At 36.6% G+C, this 21,873-nt stretch overlaps 2 protein-coding genes across 9 annotated transcripts; both read right to left on the minus strand.

Moving 5' to 3' along the window:
* Positions 1-461: 461 nt before the first annotated feature.
* Positions 462-13,198, minus strand: nim1ka (NIM1 serine/threonine protein kinase a). Of its 4 annotated transcripts, XM_041999418.1 has the most exons (7): positions 13,086-13,198; positions 9,621-9,689; positions 4,497-5,767; positions 4,201-4,313; positions 2,710-2,831; positions 2,473-2,619; positions 462-1,853 (listed from the first exon to the last, which is right to left on the minus strand). In XM_041999418.1, exons 3-7 carry the CDS (start codon positions 4,781-4,783, stop codon positions 1,095-1,097), a joined length of 1,428 nt encoding a protein of 475 aa, XP_041855352.1. In that variant the 5' UTR covers positions 4,784-5,767; positions 9,621-9,689; positions 13,086-13,198; the 3' UTR covers positions 462-1,094. The 4 variants fall into 4 exon arrangements, with proteins under 4 accessions (XP_041855352.1, XP_041855351.1, XP_041855353.1 ...); XM_041999417.1 differs by lacking the exon at positions 9,621-9,689; XM_041999419.1 differs by lacking the exons at positions 9,621-9,689; positions 13,086-13,198 and having other exon boundaries at positions 4,497-4,823; positions 5,260-6,133.
* A 752-nt stretch (positions 13,199-13,950) lies between these two features.
* znf131 (zinc finger protein 131) lies at positions 13,951-20,232 on the minus strand. Of its 5 annotated transcripts, none has more exons than XM_041999415.1 (9): positions 20,118-20,232; positions 19,073-19,214; positions 18,151-18,252; positions 17,428-17,572; positions 17,202-17,310; positions 16,894-17,085; positions 16,398-16,773; positions 16,112-16,242; positions 13,951-15,238 (listed from the first exon to the last, which is right to left on the minus strand). In XM_041999415.1, the coding sequence occupies exons 2-9, from the start codon at positions 19,194-19,196 to the stop codon at positions 14,717-14,719; spliced, it is 1,701 nt and encodes a 566-aa protein (XP_041855349.1). In that variant the 5' UTR covers positions 19,197-19,214; positions 20,118-20,232; the 3' UTR covers positions 13,951-14,716. The 5 variants fall into 5 exon arrangements, with proteins under 5 accessions (XP_041855349.1, XP_041855345.1, XP_041855347.1 ...); XM_041999411.1 differs by having other exon boundaries at positions 16,398-16,776; XM_041999413.1 differs by having other exon boundaries at positions 16,398-16,776; positions 19,073-19,217.
* Positions 20,233-21,873: the final 1,641 nt, after the last annotated feature.

Below are 21,873 nucleotides of genomic sequence, written 5' to 3' on the forward strand. Positions count from 1 at the left end.
CAAAACTATGTCACGTCCCTCTATTGACCTGTTTTCTGTGGTCATGTTAGAATATTTTTTATTTATACTTTCATTTATTTATTTTGGCATTTTTGGTGTAAACTGCATGCATATTATCAAGTAATAATATTTTGCAGGGGAAATTGCAGTTGTGTAAGAATTCAACCAATAACTGCTCTTAAAACATTAATGTATTTATTCTATATTAAGTGGATTAAAGTAAACAAATACAAGAGGACAATCTGCTGGATTTGCATCATATTTAACAATCAGACTGCTGAGTTTTTTGTAGTCATGTTTATTGTAGTCAGCGCATTAGCATGGGCATGGCATCACATAATTTAAAGACCTGACACCTGAAACATAAACAGAATTTCTGTTATGTAGGAAAAGAAATTATAAAAATATTTTCTCCACATCAAGTAATAGCTCTGGTAGTTGGTAATGCTTAATGTAATCTATTGTTTTGTTTTTTTTTTTTTTAGCTAAAATGGAAAACACTGAGGTCCAGTCTAACAGCAGGAACATCTCATAGAGATACATCAAATAAGATCTGAAATTCTCAATTTGTATCATCACAAACAATAATGAAACCAGTTAATCTGATTTAATATCATAATAGAAAAAACACTAAGGCATTGGAGAAAAGTGCAATTAAAAATAGCACATTTGATGTATTGACTGTATGTTGCACCATTTTTCGGCTTATGTTGATTTTGAACAATTTTCTTTATTTTTCGGCTACACAGATTATTTCACAATTGAGCATCAGATGGGTGGGAGCCAGCCAAACAAATTCTGCATGCTATCTGATTATCATTATGTAACTAAATAAGTAAATTATATTTCAAAAGAGAATTCCAGGCCCCTGTCAGAAAAAAAGAGACAATAATGATTTACTTGTAGCAGCCTTCTCACAGAGACTAATTTTACATACAAGAGAGATACTAAGAAACCCCAGGTTTCAGGAACTGAATGATGTTCCATAAGTTTAATTTATATTACTGGACTGAAAAGCATTTTTTTCTAATGAAAATCATGCAATTTCATCCCGCACAAAAATCAATAAATTTTGAGAGCAAAGCACATTTTTGTCACAGAACTACACAGAGTTTAGATGTGTGCCTTAAATTTCGGTACACTTTTAGTCGTTCCTTTTTACTTCTTGTTGTTGATGCAACTTTTTGTGTTACAGTAGGCATGCTCTCCACAGTCCGTCTCTTTTGAGCACGATGTAGCAGGATCCTATAGGCTCCAGTAATGGAGCTCCTGCAGTCTTTGCCCTGGTTGTTGAGGATGTGCTCTGAAGTGATGCCTAGAGTCTCCAGAGCTCCCTTCACCTCCAACTCTTCCTCCAGCAGTTCAGATGGATCACTTTCTGCTAGATGGGATGGTTCTAGCCTAAATGGTTCCATGGCACGTGGAAAGTCCACCGGGAGCAGCCATTCACAGCCCATCATCTGTTCCACTGTACAGCGGTCAGATGGTATGGGCTGGAGGATTCCCCTGATCAGCCTCTGGCATGCCTCTGGCACCCAAGTGGGCAGAACGTAGGCTCCCTCCATGATGCATCTCTTTAGTTTGGCCACAGTGTCTGCCCTGAATGGCATGGTGCCTGTCACCATAAAGAACAGCATCACCCCCAGGGCCCAAATGTCTACAAAGATGCCAACATAATGTTCATCTCGAAATAGTTCCGGTGCAGCATAAGGCGGAGAGCCACAGAATGTGTTGAGGGTCTCATCACGGGAGCTCAGTGTGCTAAATCCAAAGTCCCCCACTTTGACACAAGAGTTGCTGGTGTAGAAGACATTTTCTGCCTTCAAGTCGCGGTGGATGATGTTGTTTTCATGCTGCAGCAAAAAGACAAAAAAAGTCATGCTACTGGAAAAAAATCTAAGTTCAAAGTTTGTGTAAATAATGGAAAATTGCAAGTATTATTATATCTAAGAATACATTTGGCAAAAATCTCATGAAACATGAATCATATGAAACAGGAGAGTTCTACCCTGTTCTACAAATACCCTATAACTATGACAGAACTAATCCTACATAGAGTCAACATTTGGCTACAGGAATGAATAACAAACTGAGATGATCATTTAGATTCTTCATTCAAGTAGAAAATTATTCTTTTCACTGATTTAATTTCTGTCACACAGTCAGTAACAACTGTTCATTTGCAAATTTTCCTCAGGGCTTTATGGATGTTCTTAACCATTTTTGTATATTTCAGTAAACTGTCAAATATTCTACAGTTTAAAATAATATCTTATTAATCTTTCATCATACCTTGTTAGTAAAACTCAGTCAATTAGTCATAACTTTTGTAAGACTAAAGTCTGATAGTCATATTCATGGTACAATTATACAACTATAAAGACTAGAGGTAAATCCAAATTGGGGTGTATTAATAACAAGATGTAGTTTTTTTTTGCTTTCACAGTATAAGCTATATGAACATGTAGATACCATGTGTTTAACAGCAGAGAGGATCTGAGCAAAGACAATCTTGCTATCAGTGTCAGAAAGTTTTCCTTCGGTAGTAATCTTGGTGTAGAGCTCCCCTCCTCCTGCATACTCCATCACCAGGTGCAATCGTGACAAAGTCTCAACCACCTAAAGAGAATAAAGACAAAGAGCACAAGAGTAAGTATGCATGCAAGACGGGATGTTCAAGGACAGTTGGAAGAGAAGTTTGAAGCAAACCTCGTAGAGGCGTATGATGTTGGGGTGGTGTAGTTTCTCCATGCTAGAGATCTCTCTGGACAGTAACCTCTGAGTCTTCTGATCCAGCTTGGTTTTGTCTAAGATCTTAATGGCCACTTTGTCTGGTGATACCACAGGGGAGGTTTATGGTTAATTAGCAATGAGATAATAGAATGACAGAAAAAAGCTCATTCTGTCTTTTCATTTTACTTCACAATACACAACTTCAGAAGTTGAGACACAAGATTCCACATGGATATGACAGACGGTCGACAAAATGGTACTATCTTTGAAACAAAGAGCTGCCACTGAAGCTACTAACACCAATGCTTTGCTCTTGTTAATTTGATGATGGATTAGCTGCCCTAGAAACCAGTTTTCTTTTTTTATTTTCTCCCAGGGGATCAATTTTCACTTTTAGCACACTTTTAAAAGGAAATTTGTTTTCGTAAACCAGGGGAAAGTGCTCTTATTTTTTGTTATACAGCAGTGACTGCTGTATAAAGTGTAAATAGATAGAGGTTTAAGACAATAAAGATTAATTATGACAAAAACAGTGCTGAGCAGTTGCTTTGTTTGGGAATCAAATTTAATTTATCATCTTCAAAATGCAAAGAAAATGTGGTGCAATCTTCAAAACAAATTCAATATTTAAAGTAACATTTTACAAAGATCTAAACACATAACTTTTTAAATTTAGACAAGGAAGATCTTGGCTGTATGTCTTTAAATGATTTATAAACACACATACAACACTTCTCAGGTGACTGAATACAGAAAAGTGGCAAAATGGTGTTGAGATATCTAATTTTGCTTCAGTATGCATTATTAAGGTTGGTATTAGGCTCCGGTTCAGCTGTGACATAGCTGTCAATAGGAGTATTCAAAATGCATTGCAGCTCATATTTTTTAACTAAACGGTATCACTTGCATGTAAACACACACAAACTGACATAGTACAGAGAAGTCAAGAAAACAGGAAAAAAAATATGTAACCTTTAAACCATCTGAGCATCAGCGCACAAACACAGAGCTACACACTCATTTTGGTCTCTTTCTGTAGCCTTTGATGAAGCATGCAGCAATTTTAGCCGTCGCTAAGGAAACTGGAGATCTCTAATCAATCCATCTGCTCAAGGGCAGCAGACAGAGTGTCTCTTTGTGGCTGATTCAGCCCCTTGACCAGGCACACATAGCTTTGTTAGTGAAGTGCTACAAAATGGCACAATTTTTTAATGTCTCAGCCCTTTGACAGACATGACTTACCGGCCAACTTATCACGTAGATTTAATACAAAGCCAGAGAGAATGTGTGCTTACCTTAAATTTTCTTTCACAATCTTTTGTGCAATAATCATGTCAAATGCCTTGGCTTCTACTGGTATCTAATTGGTCAGTCATGTTAATATGACCCTTTTTCTAATGTTTTTATTTGGCCTGTGCAGGTGCATTTAGTACAGTTGGATGGCATTGATAGCAGAGATGGTTTTACCTTTTGTAAGAGCGTGAATTCCTAGCTTTACATGAGAGAAATTTCCACATCCAATTTCTCCACGAATCTTGTAGAAAGCAATTCTTCTGCCCACAGTGAGTTCACGAACCACCCTGTGACCAAATGACATGACAGAAGATGTAACGCAAACATCCTTTATGATTTACAGTAAAACAACCTCAGAGAGAATTAAACTCCCCCCAAAGTCAAACCAAATAGAAAGAATAATTAAGTCCAAAGTCAAAATCTAGCCATAAAGGATATAAAAGGTTTCTGCCTCTTCTTTTGAATCCTACCTTTCATCCTGGCACATGTCCAGATTGAGCATTTCCAGCGGAGTGAGACGGCGGACGGTGGCCCCCTCATCGTCTGTGTTGATGTCAGAGCTGTCCTGGCAACTCCAGCGGCTGTACCTCTGGCCACTAGTACCCACAACTGTACCTCCAGCAGAACTTCCGACTGAGTCTCCATTAGAGACTCTGGAATCAGCCCCAGAAATTGAGCTGTTCCCAGTGGTTCCTGCTGTTCCAGACCCAGGTTCAGCCCCTTCTGGGCTGCTCTCTGAGGGGCAGACAGCCGTCATCCTGCAAGGAACGCCCCGGGTGGACAGGCTTAGCTCATAACTGGGAGTGACACAGGATTGAATGTATTGAAAGAAAGGGTCATTATTTTCAAAATACAAACTTAGTTAAAAGAAAATGGTTCTAATAATATATCCAGTAAAACCTCTGTCTGACAGTAGGTATCATTCATGTATTTTAATCCCAATAAAACCCATTTATGATTTTAAAAACACAGTCTTTGTTATAAAAATTGTATTCAACATAGTTGTTCCTCCATTTTACGATGTATACACAACAAGTATGACATGTGCTTTACATAAAAAAATAGCACACATTATTCACATCAAGTGACATAAAAATGCAAAACATAAACAGGTAACCAAAACACAACCTCTACCCATTTATAAAGTATGGCACTGACTTACCTATGTTAGGATAGATAACATATAAAAGTTGATATAAAGCAGATTTGTATCAGCAAAAATACTTGACTTACCTTCAAATATTTGAGCCATTTCCAATTTAAATAATTTTATATTAGTCATTGTTCAAATATCAGTGTTGTTAAGATAGAGGAGTCAATCAATGGAAGTTAGGATGGGATATTTTCTTTCTGTATTTAAGCTGAATAGGACGACACCTCAAGTCCAAAAGATCCAAGTACATGTTTTATCCAAAATGTACCAAATCCACTGCAGCAGAGGTTGTCCTCACCATAGAGGAATATCAGCTTTAGTTTGCCATCTGAGCCTTAAAGCTGTTGTAAACTTGTTGCATTTAATAAATCTCTGCTAGTTGATGGTCTGCTGAAGAAAAGGTGATAAGCGTAGAGATCCAATAAACCATGTGTTATCAGATTCACGCTCACTGCAGTCTGAGGTCGCTTTAATGGAGTCTGTTAAGTCTCCTGGGTTTAAATATGCCACAGGTTGTGGAGGAGGGAAGAGAAGCTGGACGTGGGAGGTTGAACGGTATCAGGGTGCAGCCCCGGGGGTTAAGGCAACCTGGAATGAACCACAAGAGAGATGCAGATATATTTTAAAATAAAGTCTGTAAGGCTTACACTGGAGCTAATTTTAACTATGCTTCTTTTTAAACGTTTTTCAGTTCATTTAGGTTTTTATGCATTTTCCATTTTCACAGTTCTAAGATTGTCAGAACTTCCTTTTGAAAAAAATATGACTTTTCTATAGGTCAAGAATCTCTGCATATCACAGGAAACATGTTTTTCTAACCTCCACAGGGAAAAGTTTGTGCGCAGAACTTGCCATGCGTGCAATATGCATTTGAACTTTCTTTTGATATGTACTATTATTCTTAGTTATTTTAGTGGTTGAGATGTATTTACATGACAACACAGGCTGAGGTTGCCATGAAGGCCAGAGTATTAAATAAAAGTCAGAGATTTATTTATACCACAAAGATAAAGCCGTAAAATCTGCATGACTAATACAAATCATTATCATTTTAAATGCAGAGTGTGAGTGACGGCTATGATTCCTTTATGCGTGTTTATGCATGTGTCAGTGTGATGTGTGGTTGTGTAAGTGTGTAATTAATGGCATGCTGTTGCTATTAGATTGAAAGCCCTAACGATGTCCCAAGACAGGAGCAAGAAGAATGGAATCACAGGTGAAAATTAAACATGATAATGCAAACAGATTTTTCTCAGATTTTAACTTGACAAATAAAACACATTGATAGCTTAATGTAGTTGCTTGAAATACAGAGTTAAGACTTATTTCAGATTCCATCTATTGGTTTTGTTTCTAAATCATACAAGAGAAGCATTGTAATCGGATAGTTCTGTATAAGCCACATTTATTTATCTTGACACATTACTTGCCATTCATATATTTTTGAAGAATATTAGTATGCACACTTAATACTTCACCATGCTTTAGTAACACTGTTAGTGAGTTATGGCAAAAAATACAGCAGTGGGCATTATACTCACGAGACAAACTAGAATCTAAAATCTTTACAGTACATGAATGAGCTGAGTTACAGAGAGTTTCATCCATTCAAAAATGTATCACAAGTTTTCTTTTTCACATAAGTATTAGAAAAAAATAGTCCAGGGTAATTAATTGTGTATCAATATTACCCCTTTAATGCTGTGTTTATTATATTTGAAACACACAATTTCTAAATCCTTTTGCATCACTTTATAGTAATAAAAATACTCAAAACTCCTTTGTATGTGATCTAAAACTTGTCTTCCGGCCACTGGTGGATACTTCATTCTCTAAAATAGTTTTAAAATATCACCCAGCCAGAAACTATAAATATATGCAAGTTATTTTTGTTTATTTATTTTTGTTAAATGGCCCAATAAGGACTTCAGATTAAAAAATAAGTAAATAAAAAAATAAACCTATTATTTCTTTCATCAAGCTTTAAAGGGTTAATCATTAATAGTATTCCCAGACAAGTTAACTGGTTCTTATTGAGGAACTGCTCTCATCCAGCTTTGTTGTCCAACATTTTAGGACAGTCACAAAAGACCACAGGCTTACTAGTTGCAGCACTAGTGTTCAGATAATGAAGTGTCTGGATAAAGTCTGTGATGTGGAGCCAGACTTGTACAAGTTTATAAAAATATATACTTAAAACTGTACACAGTCGCCTTGTAGCACGATGTTTGATTACAAGCTGTAAAAAATGTCTTGTTATTGTCAGTATATCTGCCATCTATCCATACCCCAATGATTTTTTTTCCTTCTTTTAAACACATAAATTATTTACTGGACAGTCATGTGACTGTTTAGTCAATGTTGACATTCACATATTAACTCTTCTGATGAAACATACACTAAATCAAATATAATTTTATTGTTTACTAAAATTAGTCTCTGACAAAATCAGCATCCACGGTTGATAAAGTTATATCTGATAAAACAGAAACATGAAATCAGGGCTCGGCTGTGTCATTAAAATGTAACTATATATTTGTGGCCTATATTTAAAGACTTATGAGAAAAAGGCTCTGTACTGAGTGCAACAGGGAACTCTGACAAAGTGAATGACTAACAGTAACCTTTGGCATATCTACACAATGGCAGAAATTACTATATCAACTAATCTGAATTATAATGTTTTACCATTAATTGACAAAAAATTAACCGATAATGAAAAATGATGTGAGTAAATCTGTATAAGTGAAACACTAAAAGAACCGAGTATGTGTTTTAATGGTTCTACGATGTATTTACAAGGCAAGAAAAATACTGGTCACAGTAACTATATTTCTCATTTGTCTCTATACTAAAATGAATGAATGTATCTTGAAGCCTTGCTTGGAAATCAAAGCAAGTCTCCTTTATGGGGCATTGAGTCTCGTAGCCTTCAAACGCTTTCCTGCCATTTTACCATGAATATCTTTGCATTGATCTCAGCCCGCCTAAAAGGAGCATCTAAGAGGAAAATAACCTCCACTTTACAGCACAAAGCAACATGTGCTGCCTTTTATGTGTGTGAAAAAAGGAATAAAGACAACCTCACATCAGATAAATAGATCATAAGACAAGAAGTTGAGTTCTGGAAGAGAATGGATGGATGGATGAATGGATGGATGGATGAATGGATGGATAGATGGATAGACAGACAGACAGACAGACAGATAGACAGATAGACAGATAGACAGATAGACAGATAGATAGATAGATAGATAGATAGATAGATAGATAGATAGATAGATAGTGAAAGAAATCGCCTGCCATGTAAAGAAATTACGAGAAACTGAATGGGCCTGGTGATTAAAAAAATGTCTGATGACTTTTAGTTTAAAATGATTCCTTTCTTTGTCTTTTGCCTCCACTGGACAGCAAATCTACCTGGCTGCTAGGAGATAGACAATGACCAAGCATGTTTGTGTGTTTTCTTGTCAGACGAAGGATTACACATTAACAGGAACTGTGTGTCGAAGAGGAGAGCACACACTGTTAAATTTGCTGTTACGCAGAGCCGCATGGGGCAGTGAGAGTACCTCTGTTTAATTATGTGTACAAACAGACTAAAAGATGTACAAGCACATTGATATGTGTCCCTTTGTTTAAACCTGTTTTGTTTGCAAGTCTATTCACTTGCAAAACCATTCAAGTTTATAAATTAAGCTTGCTGACGTGTTTGTAGAAATCTGAAATCCAAAGAGACATTGCAGGTCTATGTCTTTTTAGAGAAAATAAATTTCAATAGCAAGTCTTTTTTTATTTGCAGATGAAAATGTCTTAGTGTTGTTTTTACTTTGCATAGGAGAAATTATGGATTAATTGAAATTAAATTAAAATACATTTCTGGTTGCAAATATAATAATTGTTCCATGTGCAATATGTGCAATGGGTAACTAAAAGAAAGACAAAAATAAAGAATAATTTTACAACTCAAAAACTGCACTTTAACTTGTTTATCACAAACAAGCTTTGAGTCTGCAGACAGACAGCCTTTCATCAGCAAACACAATCAGCTTTGCCAAGTACAGGCCCTTGCTTACTCACCGCATCATCATTTGTGTGAGAATCCCTAAAGACAAGAAGTAGAGTTTGCCCAGTGCACTCTGTTGCTGATTGCACTGCTGGCCTCAGCAGCCTCTTCACACCCTCCAACAACAGAAAACACAAGAGCCTATCCATAGCAGCTGGGGATCAATTACCTGCTCTTTCCACCTGTTACATTTCCCTTCAGGAGAATGCATGTAGGCTGCTTCTTACAGCACCATCTAAAAAATACATATCTGTTGTGAAGTTTCTATTATTTCTTTTAAGTGTCCATGCAGAAAAGCACCATATTTAAATTCACACACCCTTTTCTAAGACAGAAACATGCACAAGCAGACTAGGGGTAAATACATACACATACCAGTTTCCACACACAGACAGCGAGCTCTCACCACACAAAGCTCCCCAGTCTGTTAATTGAGATGCACATCTGAGAAGAATAGAAAGCACAGCAGTGAATGAGCTGCAACAATGAAGGCTGTGGGCCCTAGGAACAGAGAGGCAGGCCTCGCTGGAATCTGTGAGGCAAATATTTCACATTTCCCCCCCGAAAAGTCCGTTCCCTCTGACACACATACTGACACAGTGCAAAGCAGAGCTGCAGAAGCTTCTATGGAAACATTAAAGCTTAAACATTACTTGGATAAAATAACTGGTTTACCAAACAGTCAGATAAATAGAAATCTACTTACTTTAAGACTAATCTAAAAAATGTTAGACTGGTTTTCTTTTTAAATATCATTGTGATGTGTTTTTCTGTCGATCAGAAAGATTTAAAAAAAAAAAAAAACTAAAAGAAGCATTTTTGAAGAACATGACCTTAACCGAAGCATGATGTGATATATTTCTAAGCGGCTACATCTTGGTGAACAGCACAAAGAGCTTTGTCTCTGAGGCCTTAATAAAGTTACCATGACACCATACAGGGAGCACAACAACATACCAATAAGTTGGCATCTGGTGGTTCCAATCTAAATCCATTTAATACTTCCAGCTTTAAAGAGCTACCTGAGTTTGCATGTTATTCTCAATCAACACATCAAAGAGGCTTGCATCAAAGTAAAATCACAGGAAGCATAATGTTTCATGTTCTCTGACTGATTGATGATCAAAAGAATACAATTAAGAAGAGATTTTATTCAGATGCAGAAAAAGAACCCCTAAAGGATTATTTTTGCTTTAAAACATATGGAAATAGATTCACCAGCTTCCAATTTAGAAGAATAATTAAGATATATTTTCTTAGGTGCACTTTAAAGATTACCAGCTTAATTGTTGACATTTTGAAGCTATTTACTTCTTGAGGGTCAAAAATCTAAGTACTGTTCTAGTTAAAGATTCATGATGAAGCATTATGACTTGGTCCTTTCAGAGTGAATGGTAAAATGATTGAGACATGCAAATCTGAATAATTGATTAAACTGGCCCTCACTCACACTTCTAAATTTAGACACTGTATTTTACCTTTTAGCGCAAGACAAGATTTGGGATAATTTGATGCAATTATCATCCCATAAGTTTGCTGTCACTCAGTTGAATAGACATTATCAGTGGTTATCAGCCCATTTGTGTGGGACAGTAGGGCCCTACTGTGCCTTCTAGAGTAGGCTGTTACCATCTATTCACATCACTATCAGTCCAGCTGATAAGGGAAGACTAACATCCAATCCAACAGGGATCCAGGGAGTTTTTTTTCCTTTGTTTGTTTTTTTCCTCATCCTATTGGCTGCCCTTCATGTCAATCTATACATAATGTGAAAGCTGTAATTTATTAAATATTGTTGCTAAAATATCTTAATTAAACCCATATATTTACCATTAAAAAAAAGATCATTTAGTTACTGAGTAATTGACAGTACGGCTGTACAATACATTTGAAATATGAAGTAAGCATTTGATTTTATGACACTATCTACAGTCACTAAATCAGAAGAACTACCAACTTTCACCCATTTACGTAACCGACTTATCTTTTTGTAACCCTATAGTTTGAGCTTGTTCCAAAAACTGGAAGAACTACAGTAATTTATACTGTAGAAAGGTTCTATCGTCATTTCTTTATTCAAAGTTTGATTTTTTTTAAAGCCCATGACATTATTTCTTAAGAAATGCCTATAGGGTACTTCTGTTAGTTTAAAGATTATCAATCCACAATTATGCGGATGAGTGATCTTTGAACTAACTAACTAACTAACTAACTAACTAACTAACTAACTAACTAACTAACTAACTAACTAACTAACTATTTCTGATTGCACAAAACTGTTAATTGTATTAAAAATATGCGAGGTACCCTGTTCTGATAAGGTAGCACAGACCGACAGATAAACCTATAAATTCAGACTGCAGTAGCACGTTTCTACAAGGTAGCACGTTTCGACACAACACTGGTGGCCATTCGAAATGGAATGCAGTCCACTGACAGCAGACAGCCCAAACATGTCATACACGTTAATATTATTGCAGCTGATCAGGAATTTGAATATAAGATAATGACCTGATAGGAGGCGGAGTAGGGCCCTACTGTCCCATACCAATGGGCTGATAACCTATTTAGGGGTGGGTGATACTGCAAGATTGATATCGATCTGATATCAACTAAAAAAAAAAAGGGCTAGTATCGCCTATAATGATATTGATCCTTTTTATAGGGCTGTCAAAGTTTACACGTTAATGCAAAGAGATTAATATATGGAATTAATTCATTTAAATTTTTTACACATTAACAACTAAGTTATTACCATAAAAATCCTAATTTGTCATTATCTGAGTGAGAGAACCTGATTTGCCCAGTGCACTCTGTTGCTGATTGCACTGTTGGCAAGCCTTACACTTAGAAACAAAGTTATTACTTGTGTTGTTCAAAGAGCAGATTTTGGGCATGTAGGTGCTTTTTCACAGCTGTGAACTGACTCCACAAAAAAAAAAAAAAAAAAAAAAAAAAATAAAACCTCATCCCCTATAAATAATCTGTCTTCAAGCCTTACATTAAAGTATGACTTTATCACGCCATTATCGATTTAGATACCAGTGTTGGTGTAGATATGATTATTAATCGTCTACCACCGATAATGTCCATTCAATCAAGTTATAATAACGATCTAAACGGGTGCAATTCTTACTGAAGAAAGTTTACACGTAGTTTCAGTGCCCATATTTGACATTTTTAACTTGAAGGCAAATAAAACCTCATCAGAGTGTAACAGGTACTACAGCCTGACTCAGGCCATATGCTCTGCTGACCTCAGGTCTTCCTCATTTAAAAGAAAAGACGTTCAGAATTATTGAAGACCCCAATGTTACCCTGCTTCACATGCGTGCACACCTGCTAGATCAGCTGTAAGTGGTGCATTTAATGTTTAAACTAATATCCACAGTTATGTCATTTCTTTTTTTTTTTTGTTTTGTTTTGTTTTGTTTGTTTTTTTTGCTGATTTTTGTTGTTTATTATTCTTCTGTGTAGTGTTTTGTTTTTTTCTTTTTACTTTGTAGTGTTTTGTGTTGTAGCTGTTTTATTGTTCAGCACTTTGGGCAACTATGGTTGCAGTAAATATGCTATACAACTAAAAGTGAACTTGAACGTAAAGAACGTATTAGAAATTAAATATATGAGTATGTTTTACTAGCGTCAATGCAAGCTTCTGAATAAACGGCTTTTTATAAAGGAAATTGCTCTGTAAGTGCGTCAGTTAAGTGGTTAACCCATCTGCGACAAAGGTAGTTAATATCCTTCACAGCAGGCCATTCTCTCTGAGCTAAGGCATTCCTAATCATAACTATACGAAACAAAAACAGCAGATATGTTACGCGTGAGGATTCGTCTTACTTGGATGCGTACAGTATCTTCATGAGCCTCTGCGTCCATGTTTACCAACCTCGCAGCCAAATCCTTCATTGATGCCCGGTGACATTGGACGCATTGGCTCCCGTGCAGCTGCTCCCCGGTTCAATCTGTTGTGATGGAAATCCGTTTAACGAGCAGGCGGATCCACCAATCAGAGATGACGCAAGGAGGCCATCGTGTCTCCAGTATCCAATGAGCAGCGAGAATTAGAAGCAATTTATTTCAGTACCACGGGAGCTAGTCTACTAAGCAGTGTGCGAGTGTGTGTGCATATTCGGCGGGATACTAGGTAACCGAACCTGGTTAAGTCACGCACCGTGCTTCCTCAACCCGGCTACCTGTATAGTAGAGGTTCAAGGAGGGGTCAGCGGACCAGCGTGGGGCCTTCGAAGTGGAGACGTTCAGATAAATAAATAATACCTGACCATTCTGACATTACAGGGGCTGCTGTTTTGATATAGGCGTACTGATGGAGTCAGTTGCCTCAATCTATACCTCAACATATATTTTTAATCATAACCGTCTGCAGACTGTTGTTATATTATTAAATAAGTTACACTGCGTGGTAGAATTACACATGCTGCATAAATGGAGCAATGTCTGCATCAAGTTGTGTTTCTGGCCAAAAAATAGCTTGAAGTGCAATAAAATTTCTAGTTTGGACTGGACTAATTTGCTGCCAAACTCTTCATTGTTCTATGCACAGTAATTCCAAAATGACAAACGTAAGACAACCTCTGATTTAGGATACATTTTCGGCCTAATATGTTTGTGCATACATACTTTTTATAATTCCTTTACAACTGACAAATGACAAGATTTTGTGTTACAGAGACTGACCGACTGCTTTGTTTTTAATTTTTTATTAAAAATAATGTCCAAAAATCTTTAAACTCTCATTCAGTAGTCAGTGTTCTGGCAGGTCAGGCAAAGTGGAGGAAATGTTCTATACAGGGAAGTGGAGCTGCAGATTTGGAAGGCTTAGCTGGTTCAACACTCTGTTCTCCATGAAACTTCAAACATTAAAGAAACATAAATTCTAAAGTCACATTATAAACTGGAACATTTCTACTAATATTTAACCCACTATGTTAACTTTAAACCACCAGGATTTCACTATACAGATGCAACACTAGTCCATTCTCAAAAACAATTTTATTTTAAAGCTGACATTCTCTTAAAAATCAATAGAAAATAAGAATAAATGTCAAACTTGAGCATACTGAGAAAAATCAGTAGCATAAAACAAACTTCATGAGCTTCTGCAACATTCAACCACTCTTTAAACTGTCATGGCAAGAAATTTGAGATCATGAGACAAAATATGTAATACCAGAGGCAAAAATAAATGCATGAAAATGGACTAATGAACTGAAGATAGTAAGAATATGAGATATGATGGAAAACTTAAATACAGTATTACTAACAAGAGTTGTGATAAAAGCTTCAAAGAATGCGGGAAGGAAGATAGACATTAAAAATGATAGATGGACATACTGAGGTGATATGCTGTATACCCACATGAAGGGCTTTAAAAAAAATAAAGTGTCTGTTGCAGGATAATGCAGCTGTTTGGAATTGGAAGCGTCCCACAGGTCATTTAAGACTTATTGTCACACTACCACTGCTCGTTCTGCTTCCTCCACGTTCACCATCTCTCCCTCCAAATCTACTTCCACTTGAGCGTTCACAACCTGCTGCACATCAACGTCAGCTGCAGTCACGTGCACCACCTGGATCTGTAGCCCTGCCCGTTTTAATCTCTCTACATCCTCCTCACACATCTCCCCGACTCCTCCATCCTCCACCACAACAGTTGCAGTCTCTTCCATTTCCATCATATCTAAAGGCTCGACTGTGACGTGTTCAACCTGAATACCATCATCCAACAGGACGGTTTCAGCTCCTTCTATGTTCTGTGTTGCTATGGTGAGAGTGGCAGCTGCCGCATCAGTGATGACCAATTCTTCTGTGGTCTTATCCTCAATTGAATGTACATCTTTGAGGTGGGCCTTTAAGTCTTTGGCGTGAGTGAACCATATGTCACACACGGTACAGTGATTCGGCTTTTCTCCGGTGTGGCTCACAAGATGGTCTTTGAACTGGTCCCAGCTGTTGAACACGCTGCTGCATACCTGAAGGAGAATGAAGAAAGGAAACCATCACAAAGTCTAATCAGCATTCTTCCTTCTCACAATCATAGGGAGCACACATTCTTTATTTCAAAATAGTGTGGAGGCTGCCACTAAGTAACACTATTACACTAAACAGTAAGTTTAAGGGTTATAAAACTTTTAGATTTGTTTGTATTGATCATTTTGTTTTGTAAAGAATTAAATAAACTTATACATAAAAAATAAAAATAGTTTGAACCTCCCTCTGGTCCTATGGCTTCCATTACTGTGATACTTGATAACCAAGCTCTTTCTAGTGATATGCAGAGGGATGGTTATGTGTTTTTTATAGTAGCACGAACATGTTAAAAAAATTGTTGGTATACAGGTATTAGTCTTCATGTGTTTACTTCCTGTGTCTTCACATGAGCAAAGACTTTAAGGGATTTAATTAGAAAAGAGTGATAGTAGTGACACCTGGAGAGCTTGAAGGTTTTCTAGGCTGGTGCACCAGTGCTCTACTGATTTTACATTTCTGCAGAGGACCAAAGTTCGGGGAGACAGTTTATCTTCTGAGATTGTGTCAGATGTTTGACTTACTAACCCTACAAACCAGTGTTCATATCATCAGTCTAGATTTATAAACACTACTGCAGCCAGTATTTGTGAAAGCTCTTTGCAATGCAGACTGATGTTTCCACATATTAACAACACTGCAAATGGGATTAATGCTAACTATTTCCAGCAGGATATAAACATCGGCTGTTGATATTGAAACACCTGACAATATTTATAAATAAAGAAAATAACATTTTTAAAAAGTTTATGCACGATTCACAAACAAGTCAACATTAAAACCTTAAATGACAAGAAAGCTAGAGAAACGGTGAGTACCTGGCACTCATAGAGTTTCTTTCGTCCTTTTTTGGCTCCAGCCCCATTCTGACAGGCTGCCATATGGCACTTCAGTGTGCTGTTTCGTGCAAAGCGCTCATGACAATCTGGACACTCATAAGGTTTTTCTCCTAAAAGGAAAAAGAAAAAAAAAAAAAAAACAACATATATCTAAATTGTAGACATATAATCTGATATATTGTCAGACTAACATGATAAATCATGGATAGATACTTTTGCAGATATAACCCGAGATTAATCAGTAACACTTTCTGTAAATTCTCACCGGTGTGTTTCCGCAAGTGCTCCTTAAAATGGCCGAAGTGGTCAAAGTGCTTCTTGCAATATTCACAAACATGCACTTTCTTCTGGGGTTTTTGGCTTCGAGACAGTTCCTCTGCATCAAAATGAAACGTGCTGATGTGCTGCTTCAGGGCTCCTTCCCGCGTGTACGCTTTGCCACAGTGGCCACAAACATGGGGTTTCTCCAGTGAGCCCTGGTGAGTTTTTAAGTGCTGTTTGAGGTGGTAGTACAGCTTGAAGCTGCGGTCACACTTGCTGCAACGGAACATGTTGTCAAATTGGGATATCTGCACCTCAACGACTTCAACATTCTCCAGGACTTTGGATGCAGCCACAGTTTCCTCCTGATACACAATTTCCTGCTTAACACAAACACAAATGAACTTTGGAGTTGATCCTTTCACATTTGTTATAATCTTATATCCAAAAATAACCAACTAATAAACTATATATATTTAAAAAGAAAAACATCAACATACCTCTTCTATCCCATCTCTCTTGATCACCTGTGTTGTTGGCTCCCCTTGCTGGTATTTGCTAGTTATGTCAGCAAGAAGAGCCAAAGCAGAGTCATCTGATGCTTCCTGAGCACTTTTTTCTCCATCTACCACTTCCTCCAGTCCAGACTCCTCCACCTCAATGGATGCTTCTCCCGTCACCTCAATCTCTACCTACAATGCAATAAAAATGATCCATTCTTGACCATTAAATATAGATGGTGTAAAAACATGAAGACAGCAACAAGCAAGAAATTCTGATTTATTGTGAATATGATGAACATACTAACATGTTCCCCTTCCACTGTTGGCAAGCTTTCTGTAATTACATTAGACGTCTCTGCAATCTTCCTCTTTTTACCTTTACTCCTCGATGGCAGAGAGGAATTCTCTTTTATCCTGCAAGACAGGATAGACTAATGTTTAGAGGTAAAAAAGACATTCATCAAATAATGATAATGGCAGTTTTGCCTCTTTGACTACAAAAAATGACAGATTAATGTACTTAAGTCTCACTTATTGTTGAGAGCCTTGATGGCTTCTTGCATCTGTAGATATTCAGCAGCCTTCCACACGTCAAAAACCTCATCCTCCCCAGCTATAGTGAGCGTTGCTGTGTAAGTAAACTCCATCAGCTGGCGAAAGGCTTTGTTGCTCACTCCTGTTAAAATACAAGAGCAGCAGTAATGAATGCATGCAGTTCTATAAAATACATCCACCTCACTGCTTAGTAAATGGATGTGCAATACTTTGACGATGAATTAAGTATCCTGTAAATGCAAATTAACTTCATGCCATTTTTATCTAGCTCATGTTTCCAGCGTTTTCTTTTTTTTTTGTTTGTTTTGTTTTTTTTTTTCTAATATTTGATGCAAACTTTTACAGTTTCTTTGAGGCAAGCAAGTTCCACATAATAAGAGTATGTTTTCATCAGAAGTTTTCATATAATCAGACTGGGATCAGTTAAACTGAAACTGGTAAATGCAATCTCACTGCATTGTCAGGTACCACTGTAGATGTTAGTTGACTTAAAACTGCACTACAGAGTATGTATAGCAGAACTTAAGAAATTTCTTAAATCATGAGCCCATTACCTAGACTGTCCACCAGAGAGCATACTTTTAACCATTAAACATCAGCTTAACATTTACACTGGTGTTACTTCCAAGTAAAGTTTACTTTTGTGTAAAAGTGTAACTGATTCTTCCTTTTCTTGAGTTTGATTGAGAAATAGAATACCTTCTATCTCCACCAGAGGTTCCTGGGTAAAATCCTGGAAGAAATTGTGGAAAAACTGGCTGCATGCTGCCAGCACTGCTTTATGAGCTCTGAATTGATGTCCTGAAATAAAAAAAGAAACAAGGAAATGAGTCATGTTCAGAACAGTTTAGAAAAGTCACAGATTCACAGAAAGCACTGATAATATATATATATATATATATATATATATATATATATATGATAAGTTCTGCTAATGTGGACAATTGTCATGAGGAGTTTATCTACCAATGGTGTGAGATGAATGCAGCTTTGCTTTCAATTAAACACATTAATAACCATATGATAGAGCACAGACATTGATGAATAGCTTTAAACGTTAAATAAAAACTACGATCAAACTACGATAGGTCAGTTTTATCGTCAGGATGGAATGTAAATTTCTTAAGCCAGGTAATTATCTGTTATTTACGCCACATATTTTCTGTCTGTCACTTGGTGGGAGTGTGTTCACCTGCTTGTGCATGCGCATGTGTCTTTGCACATCAGGGCAGAGGAGAACTGTGAATGTGCGACCATGTAGAGTCAGAATGAACATGCCATCATTCAAATAAGATAAATAACTTTAGGCTGATTAGTTTTAAATGCCGTTGTTGAGCATTGAAGAAGAAATAATAGGATATCTGTACTTCAACAGCTAATGGAGATCAAAATAAATACAAAATCAACAGTTAATAATTACATAATTGCACTAAACCATTGTAAAGAGCTGAGTTCTGTTTATTTTGAAAATCTACTAACCAATGTAGTGTGGCTATTGTTTTTTTTTTTTTTTTTCCCCCCTCAATTTAAAGGTTAAGTCTGCACAGTGTCTTGTGTGACTAAACTGGACATTCACAGGACAACTGAGCAAAATCATGAAAATGAACAACACTGTTCTTACCATCCACAATTAGAGTAATGTCTGTGAACTGGTCCAGCTGTCGCTGTTCATTAAGTTTGTCCATCATGACTTTGTAGTGAGCTGGGTACTCACAACCTCCATTCACCTCCACCTCTGTCGCCATGATTCAACCAATCCCTCTCTACTGGAACAGACAAAGATGGGCATGAAAATCTGAACACTTGAGAAGAGTGGAAAAGCTATTACAAGGACTACCCATACATGTGTTAGCAGCATGTCAGAATAGCTGTTATTTTAGTAGCTTATGGACATACCTCTTTGCCCATAAAAAAAACTTTAAGTGTATATATATACATATATATATATATATATATATATATATATATATATATATATATATATGTGTGTGTGTGTGTGTGTGTGTGTGTGTATAGATAGATAGATAGATAGATAGATAGATAGATAGATAGATAGATAGATAGATAGGTGGAAAAGTCTGTCTACATATATTTTTCATGAATGCTGAAACCTTATGTATCAAAGTTGCAGATACTTGCTCCAGGAAAAAAAAAACTGCTTCTTGAAAAAGCAGCAGCCTTAAAATTAAACTGGAACATTACACTTACAAAGCGTGATTTGTAATAAAATTGTGCATTAAACAGAAATGTCTTTTCCTCATAGCCCCGCAAAAATAGCAGCTGCAAGCCTTGAAGTTTGGCACATGGAACTCGGTTTTGCTAACTCAGCACCATGTTAGCTAAATTAGCAAACAGAAACCCTGCCCCCAACCGAGCGGCACAGTATGTCATTACACATACTTGGAGGGTACATTCAACTAGTATCCAACTTACCCACGGTAAATATAGTGGTACAACCGATTGGATACTGAAATATGAAGGAAATAAACATTGTACACGCCTTTAGAGCTGCGGGTAATGGGCCTCTTAGCACGGTCGCCATTTCGCGTTTGACAATCAACATTACGTCATCAAACCGCGCATTAAAATACACTTTTCCCAGACAGATTTTCTGATTATAATCATTGTACGTCAGAGTAGGGGTTAAAAACCATCGGTATGCATACCTTAAGTTTGGTTACGATCCTTCACAAAGTTGTTTTACGATATTATTTTCCACGACGTATGAAACGCTGTTCTAGTCTCGTTGCTCCAAAAAGGGCGGTCGTTCAACCCTCAGGCCTCCGATTCCCAGAAACCTTTGCAAACTCAAAGACGCCAAGGGCCGTTGCCTAGTGACAATGTTGCAACGGGGAAACTCTCTACAAAACATGTATCAAATAGTATTAATATAAAGTGTATGAAGTTTTATCGTATCAAAATAAGCATCTTAGCACAGCTAAAGAATTTAACATGAGAGTAGAAAAAGAAAGAAAAAAAAAAAAAGGAAATAAAATATATTTAAAAAAAAAAAAAAAAAATCCTCTTAGGCTGGCAGCTTTGTTTGGGTTTTGTTTTATTGTAGAAACTGAACGAGTGGTGTGAAGATTCGTGTGGATAGATTTGGTTATTTTTTTAGTCAATGTTGCACTTGCAATATTTCAGTAAATAAAATAGAAGTTGAAAAAGTTTTAATAACAGAACAAATCATATATTATTCCTTTAAACAGTGAAACGTGATCTTGTTTCATAAAAATCAGATGAAGTCATGGTATTTAAATAAGGTTTATTGAAAATGCAAAGATTCAGATGATCTGCCACAACTATGTGTTAAATAATTAATTAAAGTAAAAAAATTTGCGGTGTTCATAATAGAATAATGTACCATTTTAATATAATCATTGAATTTTACAGTTGTAATGTCTTGATCAAACGTTTGACTGTCAGTAATTCTTAACACATACACAAAACCATCTCACCCACGCAACAGCCTGCAAAAATTTGGATAAACAAGCTGGTTTAAATATTTATATTTAAATCTATGTATTTAAATATATTGCACGTTTAGAGGGACTACTTTAACATAATTCATAATTCAAGTATTTATTGTCATTGTCACAGAAGAACAACGAAATTATGTTTTGAGCATCCACATGCATAGTTGATAAAGTGAAATACCTAAGTAACCCCTAAATACCCTAGTGTAAACATTTAGCACAGTATGACATCAGTACAGCAACAGTACTGGCAGCAGCATAAGGGCATGTTGTTGATAAAGTGCATTTGAGAGCAGGGTCATTCAGACAAATACATGAGAATAGTGACATTATGCAGCAATGTAAAACCAGTTCAGTGCTATTGATGATGGGTGTGGTTATTGTCCATGAGAGGGGGGCAGAAAGGGGAGGGGGGCAGTGTTCAGTAATCTCACAGCCAGAGGATACAGGCTGTTGGCCATTCTGGATGTTCTGGCCTTTATGGCCCTGTACCTTCTCCCTGAGGGCAGCAGGTGAAAAAGGTGATGAGCAGGGTGGTGCTGGTCCCGCAGGATGTTACACACTCTTCTCAAACAGCGAGTGGGATAGATGGTGCTATATATATATATATATGTATATATATATATATATATATTTCATTATTTGCTGACAAGATGCAAGAGTTAAGATATGTACTGACATTCAAACTGAACTAATTAACTGTAAAACATGCATAAAGACTACATATCATTACCCTTTATACTCACTTTGAAGTACAAATAATGTTAGAATTATTTTATTTTATTTATTTTTTTAATTGTTTCCTAAATTCTGCACAAAACCATTTTTATTTGAGATACAAATTTTGTAACAAAAATATCCCTTTTAGAATTAGTTACATGAAGCTGCAGCAATAACAAAATAATAGGAAATCAGGTTGCACTGTAAGAAATGCTACTTACTACAA

Source organism: Melanotaenia boesemani, chromosome 11, assembly GCF_017639745.1.
Source record: "Melanotaenia boesemani isolate fMelBoe1 chromosome 11, fMelBoe1.pri, whole genome shotgun sequence".
NCBI lineage: Eukaryota > Metazoa > Chordata > Actinopteri > Atheriniformes > Melanotaeniidae > Melanotaenia > Melanotaenia boesemani.